This window comes from Psammomys obesus, unplaced genomic scaffold (genome assembly GCF_907164565.1).
Source record: "Psammomys obesus unplaced genomic scaffold, mPsaObe1.curated_primary_1811, whole genome shotgun sequence".
Taxonomy (NCBI): domain Eukaryota; kingdom Metazoa; phylum Chordata; class Mammalia; order Rodentia; family Muridae; genus Psammomys; species Psammomys obesus.
Genome location: NW_026596466.1, coordinates 5,554,472 through 5,569,458, shown reverse-complemented (window position 1 = coordinate 5,569,458; position 14,987 = coordinate 5,554,472). Strand labels below are relative to the sequence as shown.

General features: G+C 52.9%; 1 protein-coding gene across 2 annotated transcripts in view; it reads right to left on the bottom strand.

Moving 5' to 3' along the window:
* Positions 1-7,396: 7,396 nt before the first annotated feature.
* The window catches only part of Pdgfa (platelet derived growth factor subunit A), a 20,054-nt gene continuing 12,463 nt past the window's right edge, over positions 7,397-14,987 (bottom strand). The window contains exons 6-8 of one of the 2 annotated variants that reach the window (XM_055598632.1): positions 10,094-10,220; positions 9,602-9,670; positions 7,397-8,201 (exon numbers count right to left, since the gene is read on the bottom strand). In XM_055598632.1, the coding sequence (XP_055454607.1) occupies positions 9,615-9,670; positions 10,094-10,220 (183 nt within the window). In that variant the 3' untranslated portion in view covers positions 7,397-8,201; positions 9,602-9,614. The remainder of the gene's footprint in view (positions 8,202-9,601; positions 9,671-10,093; positions 10,221-14,987) is intronic. The other variant, XM_055598633.1, reaches the window with a different exon arrangement.

Sequence of the window (14,987 nt, the reverse complement as noted above, 5' to 3'; positions counted from 1 at the left end):
GTGCACGGATGAGTATCAATGAGTGAGTGGTGGGTGGATGGTTGAGTGAGTGGAGGGTGTGTAGGTGAATGGTTCGATGGTTGGTGGATAGATGAATGGATAAATGGGTGAGTGAATGGATAAATGGGTATATGGGTGGGTGGATGGGTGGATGAATGGGTGGGTAGATGGATGGGTGGATGAATGGGTGGGTAGATGGATGGATGGGTGGATGAATAGATGGGTGAATGGATGGATAGGTGGATGAATGTATGTGAGGATGGATGGATGGGTGGATGGATGGGTGGATGGATGGATATGTGGATGGGTGGATGTATGGATGGTTGGGTGGATGGATGGATAGATGAATGGATGGGTGGATGGATATGTGGATGGATGGATGGATGGATGGATGGATGGGTAGATAGATGGATGGATGGATGGGTGGGTGAATGGATATGTAGATGGATGGATGAATGGATGAATGGATGGATGGATGGATGAATGGATGGATGGGGTGGATGAATGGGTGAGTGAATGGATGGGTGGGTAATGGATGGGTAGATGGAAGGATGGGTGGATGAATGTAGAAGGATGGATGGTGTACTGGTAGAATAAATGGGTAGCTGATGGCTAGAGGAGTAGAAGAGTGGTAGACAGATGGATGGTGGATAGATGGATAAGCGGATGGATAGTAAATGAGTAGATGGTAGAAAGATGAGTGAGCGAATAGATTTATAGCTAGGTGGCAGGTTGAGAAAGTGGTTAAGTAGGTAGGTGGATGGATAGATAGATGGTAGGAAGACGTAGCTAGATGGATAGGTGGGTGGATGGTGGGTGGGTAGAGGGTAGATGGATGTAAAGAAGATGGCAGATGGATGGTTGGTGGATAGACAGATGGAGAGTGCCTGGATCACCGGAAAGATGATGAATGGTAGATGAACCTCTTGAAACCCAGACACCATCAACCTTAGTTCTTTACAGGGTCCAGTGTATGGCTCCTCCACCCTTGAGCCCTGGGCATTCTGGGAAAGTACTGCTGCCTAGATGGTTCCTGCTAGCAGGGGAAGGGGCAGTATCCTCTGAGCAGCCCCAGGACTGGGCTCTGGAGGTCTAGACGACCTGAGAGATAGCCAAGGGCCTGCCTTAACAAAAGATGAAAGTGGTTCTGGGGTCATGTAGGGTTCACAATGTGTCTAAGTCAGAGTCTTTCCTTCCCCACACAGTCCTGCCTTTGTGAGATCAAATCCCAGCAAGTCTGCAGGGGCTGCTTGCTCTGGAGAATGGCCCAGGCCCTGGGGACCAAGCAAGACTTCAAACTCCTGGCTGGGTGTAGCCAGCTGTGTGTGGGCTGCTTGCCCATCTCCAGTCGCCCACAGTGCCAGGGGGCCTGCAGGGCTAGGCTAAGACAATAGGCTTCAGAAGTAAGGGCTCCAGAGGAAACTCTTCGAACAGGCCAGAGTGCCAGCTGATCCTTGCCAGCAAAAAACACTCGCAGGCCACCCCAAACTGGCACAGCACAAGGGTCTTGCAGGAACAGCAAGGATTGCCCCAAAAGAGGCTGGGGTGAAGTGGAGAAGTTTCTGTCTGTGTGTTCCTTCTACACCCTGAATCCAGGCCTTCGGGGCCGTGCTTCCCTAGCGCAGGGACTTTGAGCACCTGTCCCAGCACAGCAGGCAGAAGGGGCACCTCAGCGGCAGGGGCCTTGGGCCACAAGCACTGTGGAGACAGATGCCTGGTGCGTGGCAGGGAAGTTCTCCGGTCAGCCCTCCAAGGAACGCTGCAGGCTAGGGGCCAAGTCACGAATACTCCACATTTTTTAGGGACTCAAAGGCCTGGCTGGAAACAGTGGTTGTTTTATTCTGTAGAACTCTTATGATTTTCTTCGTCTGAGTGCCTGCAGGGAGAGGGTGGACTCAGGCAACTGGGGGTTTGGGGGCAGGTGGCAGGCTTCTTGCATACTATGGTCACCTCCCAGGCCAAGCTCGATCTGGCTCCCATCCAGGGCCAATCAGAACTATGAAGAATGCTGAAGGCCACTCCCAGGAATAAGAACCTGGCTGCCAGTACACTTGGCTCTTGGGACCAGAGTTTATTCAGAGATGCTGGGGGAAATCCCAGCCCTTCCTCCCAAAAGTTCTAGTGCTAATACAACAAACAGGGCAGAGGGGGAGGGGGAGGAAGAGAGGAGGCTCAAGACACTGAGGGATGCTTCGTGAAGAAACTTCCAGAACCCTCTCTCTGAAAGCTGACTAGCCAAACCTGTCCTAGAGGAAGCGTAGGGTCACAAGGGCTGAGGCAAGGTCCTCTCCTGCCTCCCTATGCTCTCTCATGATGAAGACCCATCAACCTGCTCAGCATCCTCTCTGGACAAACCCAGCAGCACATTTACCACAGTAGATAATCCAACCCGGGTCACAGCACGGTCATCCAAGAGATGCCCAAAGCCACAATGAAATAAGAGAAGGTGAGTTCACAGAAGTTCACAGTGATGTCACCTAAGGTCACAGAGAGGCGGCCAGGATCAAACAGTGAAGCTGCCCAACGTTACAATGTCATCTATAGTCACAGTGAAGCCATCCAAAGTCAGTGTCACCTGAGGTCACAGTGTGTTTGCTTAAGGTCACAATAGGGTGTCCTGAGGTCAGAAAGAAAGTTTATTCAAGGTCGGGTCACAGTGATATCACCTGAGGTCACAGTAAGTTCAGGCTTATACAGAGTTCTCTTGTCCTGTCCTGAAGATGGAGGTGAGCCAGTGGCTCCCAGATACCTGCTTCCCTGACCCAAGTTAAGATCTTCAAGTTAGAGGTGGCTGGTCCCTGTCTCAGACTAGATCTGCCCAGAGCCTCACAGCCAAGCTTAACCACAGCAGCATCCCTGGGAAAGCACAGAGGAATGGGTGGGTGAGTGGAATGGGGAAGAGTCAGGGAGGGAGGGTGCTCCAGTCAGTCCATGATGTGGGCGTGTCTTGTAAAGGACCCTATCTGCCTGGCTTGCACCACAAGCCATCAGCTCCCATTCCTGCTTTATCACTGACTGTCCTGCCAAAGAGAAGCCATCTGATAGGGTTGACAAGGGCTGGGGCAAACATGGAGTTGGAGAGGTTCCTGGTTATTGATTGAGAGGAACCATCAATAACCTCAGTGGGGCTGTGGCCTGTAGAGGCAAGGTCTGTGATCTGGCTGCTTTGTGGAGAGGGGACAGGTGGACTACAGTCTTTAAGTAAGGGGCAGCTGTGTCAGCCGTGTGGCCTGAAGGCTCATACAGGGCCCAGCAGAGTACACACACACTCAAGGCGATGTTAATCATCTTCTGGATGGCTCCTGGGCCTCAGGGTACTTTCCCCACTCCACTGTCACAGCCAGAGAGCCAGCCACTGGGTTTCCCCAGTTTTCTGCCTCAGCTGGACCAGCACACTGAGGGAAACCACAAGGCTGAATTCACCAAAGCCTGCATGCCAAATGGTATATAAATACCCTTTTTTTGCCCTTGGGTAGACAGTTCTGAGACTCCTCAGAAGCTGACTCGGGTTTCCCAGGCTGAAACTCCTTCCTCTTGCTGGGATCTTTCTCCAGTGAGAACCACTTACCCATCCTTTAGCCTGTGCTTTGGAGGCCAGTGCACCCCAGGAGGCCTGTAAAGCATCTCCCATCTCTGAACAGGGACCCTCATGGTCCCTTGATTTTCCACAGCTTCCTTAGAGCCGTCCTGGGGTGCACTGGGATGTTCAGAGGTAGGGGAGAAGCAGGTATGGGCACTGCGGGGCCATGTGTCCAGCAGAAACCAGAGCTCTAGATGGATAGGCAAGAAGTTGGGGCACACAAGTGACCTACTTTCTCTTTGGCCTCTATGACAACTGGGAAAGATTGGGAGAACACCGCAAGGTGTACACCCCTCTGTAGAGACACGGCCACCCCCTGAAGGCTTACTATTCTTAGGCATAACCCAAGCTCAAAGCAGTCTGTGGAGAAAGGTCTGAACGCAGGGAGTCTGGAGCCAGGTGGGAATACCCATCTCAGAGGCACGGTGCTGTGGGGTAGCCACGAGGCTAGAGGGAGGCTGTCAGTGGGAGCAGAGGCAGCTCCAGCTCAGGGCAGAAACAGACACTGCGGTAGCCCTTACTCTACCCTCTCAGCATGTCTTCGTGTCCTCCAGGAATCCATAGCCCAGAAAGCCACAATGAACCCACAGTGGCCATGGTGCCAACCAAGCATAGAAGCCTGGAATGGGTCCATGTGAGTCTTGAGCAGCCAGGGTAGGGGGCTCTAACAGCACGTTTCCTCTCCAAGCTTCCCATAGGCTCATGAAGTCTTGGCAGCCATGTTGAAGGCACCATCATTTATGATTATGGTGATGGGGAAAAAGTTCTAGCCAGTCAAAGGATGCTGCTGCTGGGAACGTAACTCCTCATGCAACTGGGTCCCTCCTAGGTCCTTTCAGCCCCATGGCTTCTACGTTGGTGTATGAAAGGACCACCTTCTTCTCATTCCCGAGGACACTGACCTGCTGGAGAAGACCCTACCTAGCCTGAGGTCACAGCCATGCACCCAGTGGGAATGAGACTGGTCACGCCCACAACCTCCTGAAGCTTGCCTTTATGTACCTATCTAGATTTTTGTTGAACCCAACATTCTTCTGAGAGAATAAAACTATTTTTAATTTTATAATCAGAGCCAAAAACAAAATATCACAACATGGCTCCTAGTTAGACATACAGCTTGGGTGCTGAAACCTATTATGGAGACCCAAAGGTACAGCTCTCTGGAAGGTTGGGGAGGAGTAGCCTTTAGCTGACCAGACCCAGCTCTTACAGCAACAGGTTCAGCTGGACCACATCGTGGGTTCTCTAGAGCATGTTTTTCTGGGAATTCTAGGGGCAGCAAAGGGGAATAAGCTGAGGCTGCTTGCCGGGAGCCTCTGCCTCCCTGGCCCCAGGAAATTGAAGCATTGCCCCATGTGAAGTGACTCTGGCTGGACCCTAGGGTCCAGGGCCCTATACTGAAGCTACATGGTCCAACAAATCCTCACAGGAGCCACAGCCCCCAGAGAGCACACTGAACAGGAGAGGAAGCAAGGCTTATTCCCCTTTGCTGCCCCTAGAATTGTGTCCTCACGATGTCCGTATAGGAAGTCTCCTAGAGGGTTCGGGGTATAGCTCCAATCCTTAAAACAGCAACTCTCAACCAAAGCCAAGTTCTCATCCCCAGAATTCCCAGAAAAACATGCAGACAAGAACAAGGGTGGCAGGGCACTTTTGGAGCCAATGACAGTGAAGATGAAGGCCTAATACCTTTATTGAATATGGCCCTCCAAACAGTCTTTAACTATGGGACCGCTCTAGAGAACCCACGATGTGGTCCAGCTGAACCTGTTGCTGTAAGAGCTGGGTCTGGTCAGCTAAAGGCTACTCCTGTCACCACAGTCCAGCCCACCCACAGACCAGAGGACCAGGGAGAAGAGACACAAAGAGGATTCCAGCAAGGGGAAGAGCGAGTGTCACAAACAAGCTTCAGAAACAAGGAAATGTGGGGACTCCAGTGTAGGAGCCTGTCTCTATGGAGGAGCTCTGTGCCAGCTGATGGGGACAGATGTGACACATCCCAAAGCCACAGAAGACAAGAGAACCCATCTGGAACACCACGTCTGCCAACAACTCTGCCTTATAACACAGTGGGGGCAGAGACAGGCCACAGGGCTCATAGAAAAGAAACCTAAAGGTCATGGCACAAAACTCAAGGTCATAGGCTCATAGAAAACCTCAAGGTCACAACTCAGGAAAAAATACCAAGACCACACAGCACAGGGGGAAAGGTCTTGGAGTGTTTAAGGTCATAGACCTTGAAGAAACCTCAAGCCCACAAGAGGAAATTTTAAGGTCAAAGGAAGATCCTGAAGGTTCAAGGTCATGGACTTCAAAAAGAATACTCGAGGTCACAGGTTTGTGGGAGGAAGGGTTCAAAGTCACAGAAATATAAAAGTCATGTCTACACAGGAAGCAATCAGTCATAACCCAAAGCTCAAGGTTACAGTACAGATCACCCAAGGTCACAGTTCTGGAAGAGACCTCAACGTCATGGAATTATCAAGGTCACTGGGGACACATCAAGTTAATGGAACGAAATCTAGTCACTGGGTTCACAGGAAGAGAGCTAAGGTCACTGGAGGAAATCTCAAGGTCACAGGAAGACCCATCAACGTTCAAGATCACAGGAACCATCAAGGCAGCTGGATGATGCAAGTTAACAGCAGGAAACCCAAAAGCTGAGCAATTCACAGGAGAGCCCTGACGCTCAGCCCACACACTGATGGGGCTTAGGGAGAGGCAGGCAACAGCCAGGTGCCCCATCAAGGCCAGCATGGGACAAGGCACGCCACTCACCCCTCCAAGGCAGCACAGGTCACCTGGGTGGGGGTGGGGGGTGGGGGTGGGGTGCAGATCCAGGGCCCTTGTCTGCAGGATTGAATAAATACCACGAAACAGGCCCACAGGCCAGTTGCTGCCATTAAGGGCTTCTAGGCTTCACAGCCTATGGGATTTCCCATGAGCACCAGGCTTCTGACTCCCGATTTAAGAGCCCCAACACTGGGCTGTGGCACGACTCCCCACAGATCAGCCTGGAGTGCTGAAGGCCTGGCCTGCAGCACAATCCTCCAGCCCCTGAGATGTGCTGGTCACCTGGGTAGTGTCCATCTGAAGCACTGGAAGGGAGAGCTGACACATTCCTCACACCTCCCAGGGGGACGCACTGGCCATGAGCAACAGGGACATCTGATGGCCACTGAGCCACAGGCTCCAGGGTGCCCATCTGACCGCCCAGTGACTGAGTCCAAGCTCCCAGCTGGCTGGCGCACATCTGGCTCTGTAGAGGGTGCTCAGGCTTGCAGGTAGGAAGGTCCCCTCTGCTCTGGTCCATTCCACTAAGGAACTTAGGCCAGAGAGCCTGTCACTTCTCCAACCCTGATTCTCTGATGCCCAGGTTTTCACACCCTCAAATCAAGAAGCAACTAGAAAAACAGGACCACAGCATGCATGTGATATGCAGTAAGTTTGTTGTTTTTTTTTTTTTCTCCTTTTAGTTCAAAATTAAAAAAAAAAAAATATATAGCAGGCTCTCAGGTATATAAACTGATAATATTAAAAATACAAAGTTCACCTTTACAAAAACAAAACAAAACAAAACAAGGAAACCACGTGCACACAATTCTGTTTAACAGTGCAACCCAACCACTTACTAAAGAGTAATCTCAGTTGAGTCCCCACACTGCCATAGAAGCTGTTTAGCAATGGGGAGGGGGACGGCCGTGGGGGAGGGCGCAGAACTGAAATGACTCCCACCTAGTTCTCTCGCATGACTCAAGCCAGAAGATAACGTTAAGGGGCTGAGAAACACAGGAAGCCAGAGGCGCGTCAGAAATGTACAGGTAGGTATACCATGTTTATTTTAATACACCTCATTAGTTTGGCTAGGAAAAAATAACCGTCTCGCTGTCCCAACTTTCAGCAGCCTCGTGCGTGTTATCGACAAAAAATGTCATCTAACAGATTAAAAAAAAAAAAAAACAAAAAAACGAAAAGAAAAAAAAACAAACTAGGCAAGAATAAAAAGAAGCTTAATCACTTTATGATGTAAAAAAAAAAAAAAAAAAAAAAAAAAAAAAAAAAAAAAAAAACAAGGAAAGAGGAATTCCACGTAAGGCCATCAGTCTCAGGCAGACTCAAGCAAGGTGGCGGACAGGCCCACGGACATCTCCCATTGCTCAGCTTCCTGTACCTCTCGGAGCCAGCAGGCAGCCTCCCTGGCCCCGGGTGTCCTCAGCGAAAGCACCTGTGCCCATGGGCAGAGTCCAGGGCGGTGGCGACAGCTTCAGTCCCGCAGAGCAGCCCTTCCGCTGCCCTCCTCAGTCTTTTTCGTTTCTTGTGGTGGGGGTTTTTTGTTGTTGGTTTTTTTTTTTAATTTTTTTTTTCTTTTTTGTGGTTTTGTTTTCGCTCTCTGTGACAAGGAAGCTTTCTCACTGTCTCTCCGAGTGCTACAGTACTTGCTTTGATGTCACACTGAACAAACGGTCACTGTCTCTTTGTCCTCGGACACAGTTTTTCACGGAGGAGAACAAAGACCGCACGCACATTGGCAATGAAGCACCATACATAGTATGTTCAGGAATGTCACACGCCACGAACATCCGTGTCCCGGGAGAGGGCGCCGGCTCATCTCACCTCACATCTGTGGGAAGACAGTAAGAGTTGAGGCTATGATCACCAGCAAAAAACACCAGGGCGGCTTAGCCCCACACAACTTATGTCTTAAGAAAAGAACTTGATGTGTAATTGAGAAAACAAAATCAAAATTTCCAGTTCAATCAAATTTTCCCAATTTAAGAATGAGGACTAGGCTGGTTGCATTTCACAGAAGAACCCATGCTCCCATTGCAAAGATGCAGAAACTGAGGCATAGAAAGTTCCTTTTGCCCTTTTCTCTATCTTCCTTTCTTCTGGCCTATGGCTTGTGCTTATCAGAGGTTGGCAGACAATTTGGGCCACGAAGTAACAGGTAGAATAGATGCCACTAGCCACCCTGTGTGTGGGTCTCCATGACTAAGCAGATCTATGATTTTATTTTTTTTGGTGCTGATGAGTAGACACCAGCTATCACAAACTTTTACACCCCAGTTCCATAAAGAACCAACAAGGCCTTCACTCCCAGCCTGGAGACAGGCTGCCAGCTGGACACAGGCAGCCTCGGAACACCTGCCTCTCACTTGGAAGGGGTCTCTGTCAGCAGCAGGCCCATCGGAGCCACATGCCCAAGACAGGCATCCCCAGCCACAGTCCAGTGGGTGCCAGGACTCTCAGACACCCTATCTCTGAGGACTCTCTTGCCCAGAATAACTGTTTGTCTTGGATGCCCCTAAGTCCCGTGTGCCAGGAGGGAGGGCTCAGCCAGACAGGCTCCAGCCCTCTGGGCCAGACAAGCCGCCACTCAGGACAGGTCTGAAAAATGACATACCTCACCTACATTCCCTACACTTCCGGGGAAAAACAGGCGTCACTGGGTGGGTTTGGAACAAGCATTCCTAAGAGGCCCTCCAGCCAGCCCTTCTTTACCCGACATGACTCTTCCAGCTTAGATTGTGTTAGCAGCCACTGTGGGTCCTGAGGGTCATTCTGAACACAGAATCCACAGGACCAAATAGAAAGGGCCAATGACACCTGTTGCGGCCACCCCTCCTGGTTTTACACAGACTGTTAACCTCCACCTCCTTTCCTCATGTTGCTCCTGGTTACAGAAGCCAACTGCCCTGCCTGCTTAAAGCTCTTCAGATCCATGGAGCCTCCTGTCATCTGGAAAAGCCTTGGTGCTTTCATCTGTCAGCGCAGTGGGTAGCCCCTCACCCCATAACTCCAGCAGAGCCCCCAACCCTACCCGCCATGGGGCACTTGGGTGTGCCTGATCAATGACCAAGAGACCGGCAAAGCTGTAGTTGCGAGGAGACCCGGCCCAGCAGCCCCGGAAGCACACAGAGCCCCGAGCCAATCAGGGCCCACGGAAGCTGATTTCACTGATCTGATTGTGTCCCAGCCCTGCGAGGGAGTCCCCCAGCGCACCCGGCGGGCAGGGCCTACCTGGTTGGCCGCCTTAGGTGGGTTTTAACCTTTTTCTTTTCCGCTTTTTACCTGATTCCCTACGCCTTCCTGTCAAGGAAAGGGCAGGGAAGGTAAGTGGCCTCCGGAGGACGTAGGGAGGGAAGCCACAGCAATAAATACTGGAGGTGGTTATCTTTCAGAAAGAAAGCCCGATCCACGCTGGTGCAGACACTTCCGGGTCTTTCTCTGCACCTGGACTGCCTGACGGCTGGTAAGGCTCAGGCATGCTGGTGGGATGAAGGTCGAGACCCCAGACAGCAGGGCACAGCCTCAATCCAGCGTCTACTGTCCCATCCGAATGTGGTCCCCGGAAGACACAGCTAACCTGATTCTAGATCTGCAGGCCAGTGGGGACAGCTGGGAGTTCCAGGCCTGCAACTTTTCCCATCACTCTGTGACTAACTTGGCTAAGCCCAGCGCCCCAGTTCCCTCAGGACCCCGGAGAGCAAATAACCAGTACAGGCCACTCACCCGTCTCTTCCTCCCGATGGTCCGGGTTCAGGTTGGAGGTCGCGCATGCACACTCCAGGTGTTCCTCTAACCTCACCTGGACCTCTTTCAATTTTGGCTTCTTCCTGACATACTCCACTTTGGCCACCTGCCAAGGGAACAAAGCCAGTGTCAATACTGTGTGCCCGAGGGGGGCATACCTCGCTCACCCCAAACCCTTCCTGAGGCGTCATCCCTTGAGCTCAGGCCTGCTTCCATTGGAAATGAACCCTCGTCGATGCTGAGCCTACAGCTGCCACGCCAGCACTCATAAGCTCAGGACCAGCCTGGGATACGCAGCAAGGTCTGCAGCTCAGCTGGCAGAGCGCTTGCCTTAGCATCCACAAATCTGAGCTCTACCCCCAACGATGTGTAAACTGAATGTGGCGGCACAAGCCTGCAATCCCAGGACCCAGGAGGAATGGAAACTAAGCTCATCTTTGGCAACAGAGTGCTGAGGCCAGCTTGATATACACGAGGCCCATAAGTGCCCAAAAGACCTAAAGGGTGTCATCAAAGAAAGGGGGGTGGGGCTGCTGGGCACAGGATGGCAGAGCATAGCACCACTCTGGTGGGTGCGGCCTCAGTGAAGAAAACAGAGCCTCGGCTAGAGACGGCAGTGTGGCTACAAAGCTTGCCGAGGGAGGGGACTCACTCAGAAGGTCATTTCCCTCCCAACCCACAGTCTCTGAGAGATAGGCAATACATCAGGTGGTCCTGGACTCTAGACTCCCAGGCAAAGCCTTCCATAGTATTCCTGCTCGGATGCTGGGCCCTCCAGGCTGTCACATTCATAGTGTGCAACTCCACCACACAGACATGGATGCGCTCGCTGTACACAGCTCCCAGCACAGGACTGCGACTCCACTCCCACCGCACGCTCATACAGCAGTTGCTTAACACCCCGCCCCCAAACACCACACCACCACCAAGAGCTGCAGCCGGGAGGCCTTGTACCCTGCTCTACTCCAGCCTGATGTTGCATAGAGAACTCCCCAGGCCTCCTGTCACAGAGTCCAGACACCAGCACTCATATAACCCTCCTGGCCAGGCAGGGAGGAGGCGGGATTGTCACCTCTGTGGATAGAAAACTTGGGCACAGCAAGGCTTCTCCTGAGGTGACCCGGAGAGCATGGCTGGCGGCTTGTGCCAACCTTGATGCCACCTGGAACATGTACCAGAGGACAGGCACTCTCCCAGCCCTGCAGAACAGCATACAATTGCTGCCGAAGCCGTGTCCACCTGCCAGCACGGCCCCAAGGGACTTCTACCTCACCTCTCACCATACACCAGGGAAACTGAGGCTGTAACGGTGCTGAACCCAACCTGGGTGGCCCAGGGCACCTAGAGGTGGCAGCCTCTTGGTATGCAGTGGTGGGACAATGCTTGGCCCACCCAGAGTGACTGAGGGCGTTTGGAGTAGGGGAACATTCTCCACTGCTCTCCCCAGGCTATTGAAGCTCAGGAGCCAAGAGGACCCAAGCAGGGGTGAGCTATGCACCCAGGCCAGGCAGCTGCTTCAGAGCACCAGTCTCGGCCAGGCTCTGCTGTGGCTACCAACTTGGCTCCATTAATGGTTAACATGGGTGCAAAGGGTGCCAGGTGCCCCACGGGCGTGTGAAGTAGAATGGGTGCCTCAGGTGTGAACACAGTCTGCCAAGTATGAGCTCAACGTGTAGGGCGTGGGGCCAGGGGTCAGGGGTCAAGGGCCAGCCCAGGAGGTTTCGCTACGTCAGGAAGCAGGAGGGACAGTAACTAGGGACAATGAAAGCAAGGAAGGTCTTGACCTGAGAGCTATAAAAATGGAGCTGTGTGCCAGGCTTCTGCCCAGGGGTCTTGCTTTGGTGGGGTGCTAGGCTAGCCAGGGCAGGGGCATCTGAGGTGTAGTTGGGCTAGCCTGAGCAAGGGCCATCTAAGGGGTAGTTGGGCTCTGCTGTCCAGATACCTTCAACCTGACCTGTGAATGAGGACAGTGGTCACACCCACCCAGGTATCTCATGAAAGAAGCCGGCATGGTGGGCAAGCCTGGAAGCCCAGCACTTGGTAGGCTGAGGCAGGAGGATTGCTTCTAGTCCAGCCTGAGCTATATACTGAGTTCCAGGGCAGCCTGGCTATAGAGCAAGACCATGTGTCAAAAAACAAAAACAAAAACAAAACAAAAACAACAAAAGCCACAACATTAAAGAATCACCCCAAAATGGGACAGGGCTACCCTACAGGAGACAGCTTCAACACGAGTCAATACTCACACAGGCTCCTTACTAAAAATCAGTCCCAAACTCTATTCCAAAAGTCAGCATGTCCCAGAAGCAGGCAACCTCCAGTCCCTAAGTTATGAAATGTGCTCTCACACTGTCTCAGGGAACAGAAGGGCAACCCGTTGTCCCTCCCTTGAAGGCCCTGGGGTAGGAGGAAAGGAGAGTTTTCCCAAAGGAAAAACATCAGCCAGTCCCAAGGGGAGCTGTGGGCGGCGGTGCTGTACCCCTGCCAGTCCCCACCTCCAAAGATGTCCGTAGTCGCTGGTGATCCAGCAAACTTCAAGACTACCTACTCAAACCCGGGCCTGAGAGAGACCATGGCCGCAGACACAAGCAGGGGCGTGCTCTGCCCTTGTCACCACAGCATCTGAAGTGAGGACCAGGTGGACTGACGAGGCCCAGAACCCAGGTGTCAGGAGGGATCTGGTTTTAGCTACAGCCCTCCAGCCTGACCAGCCCCTGGCTCCAGGTCAGGTACCACCTTGCCCACCAGGCCTAGGGGTCCCCTGTGTGAGGGGCGGCTGATGAGCCACTCCGGCTGGGGAGTACCCATCCTCCCAGACAGGCCTGTGGCTATCAGACGGAAACAAACGGTGGTTTACGAGAGCACCTGCCTCGGGAATGCGAGGATTCCAGCCATTCTGCCACCTCTGTCTGGCCAGGAAATAGCTACATTCCCCCCACCCCAGAGAACATGTTACGAATACTAAATTTTCAAAACCGCATCCACGAACGTAGAAAATGAGACCGTAAAGTCCCAGAAGGCCCTACAGTGCACCACAAGCATTCCAGAGCTCCCTCAGGTCCAGCCCAGAGGGCCACCTCGCCAGGCCGCTCCCTGCGGGACGGAGGGCTTGTCCTGACTACTCCAGCCTTAGGAAAGTGGCATCTGTGACAAAAGCCACTGCTGACTCAGAGGACACAGGGCACAGTCTCTCCTGCCGGTCGGCCGCACGGCCCCTCACTCTTCTCTGCTTTCTACTGGCCTGGAAGCTAGACCACACAGCACAGGCCCAGACACCTGGGGCCTTCCCAGGACAATCCTTTAATCTGACCATGAGGGCATTATGCTCTGGCTCCCCAAGTGTCCCACAGACATCCACTGAGGAGGGAAGTCAGGACCATGTCTCAAAGGCAGAAGGAGCCCTGTCCCGCCTGCCTGAGGCTCCCCACACATAGCAGTGGAAAGAGAGAGATGTCAGATGTGATGGCCCACAGCTTGATAGGCATCTTCTGCCTTGCTGCCCCTCAGACCTCAAGCCCTTCAACCAGAGGAGCGACCATGACACCTGCTCCTTCAGGATTAAAGCCAGCCTGGCCACCTTCTCTGAAATCTTCACATGAGCCACCTGATGGAGCCCAGCTGGGACTTTCCCTAGAACACAGCTCCAGACCCTACCAGAGTTGGGGGCACTTTCCTTCTGGCAGCCTGGAGTCTGACCCAGAGGAGCTCTGGGCTGAGCTATTTACTGCATGTTAGAGACTGAGTGATGGATCTCCTTCTGCAACAAAGCAGCCAGGTCAAATGATGGCTCAGAGCTGACCTGACCCTGACCCCTTGGCAACCCCAACCCCTGCCTGACCCCTTGGCAATCCCATGTAATGTAGACAGGAAAAGCTTCACCTCTGTCCAGAGCAAATACTCCACTATACAGGCCATGGGACCTCCTTCTCCAGCCTCCACAGCAGGGCCTGGAGAAACCCAGCTAGCTCTCGGGGTCAGACAGCACATGCTGAGCGCAATAGGCAGGGCACAGGCATTATCCCAGCCAGCAACTGAGAGGCTGAAGCAGGAGTTCAAGGCCTGCCTAGGCTGGAGAGTGGGTTCAAAGCCAATCTGAGTAACTTAACTGAGACCCTGTCTCAAGAAAAGCACAGAGGGCTGGGTGCTTGGCTCAGTGGTAGAGCACCTGCCTAGAATCCCCCAGTGAGGGGCTGGGGTTGTGGCTCAGTGGTTAGAATTCCCAACTAAGGGACTGGACTATGGCTCAATTGTAAATCCCTGCCTATAATGAGAATTCCTGGGTTTAATTTATAGAAAAGGGAGGGAGGGAGGAAGGTAGGGAGGAAGGAAGGGAGGAAGGAAGGAAGGAAGGAAGAGAGGGAGGAAGGAAGGAAGGGCTGGAACCAGGGCTGATGGCATATACAGGATAGAAGTGGCTGCTGGGAGCCTCATCATCAGCCCCACCTCTGCTGGGACTTTTGGGCCCATCTCCCTCCATCCAGGTCAGCACCAGCCTCCACCCCAAATGCTGCAGGCCTGGAATCCACAATGGGGCTCCTGTTCCGTGACCTTCTGTCCCTTCTGTGGGAGCCTGCAGTATCTGGGGCCGGATGTTCCCTCCCAGTTCAGGGTGGGCGGCAGTGGCAGTGCATATGGGTGGGCGGCTTAGGACGGAGTATGAGAGTGCCTTCCCCAACTAGGATTAGACTGGTCCCTTTCAACTGACCTGAGCCCCATAGGGTAAAGGCACAGTCCTATACAATAGCACTGAAAAGGCACAATCAACCCCAGTGAGAACGAACAGTCACTGTCCCAGGGGCTAGAGACCCTGAAAACCTCCAAGTTAAACACACACACACACACACACACACACACACACACACACACACACACA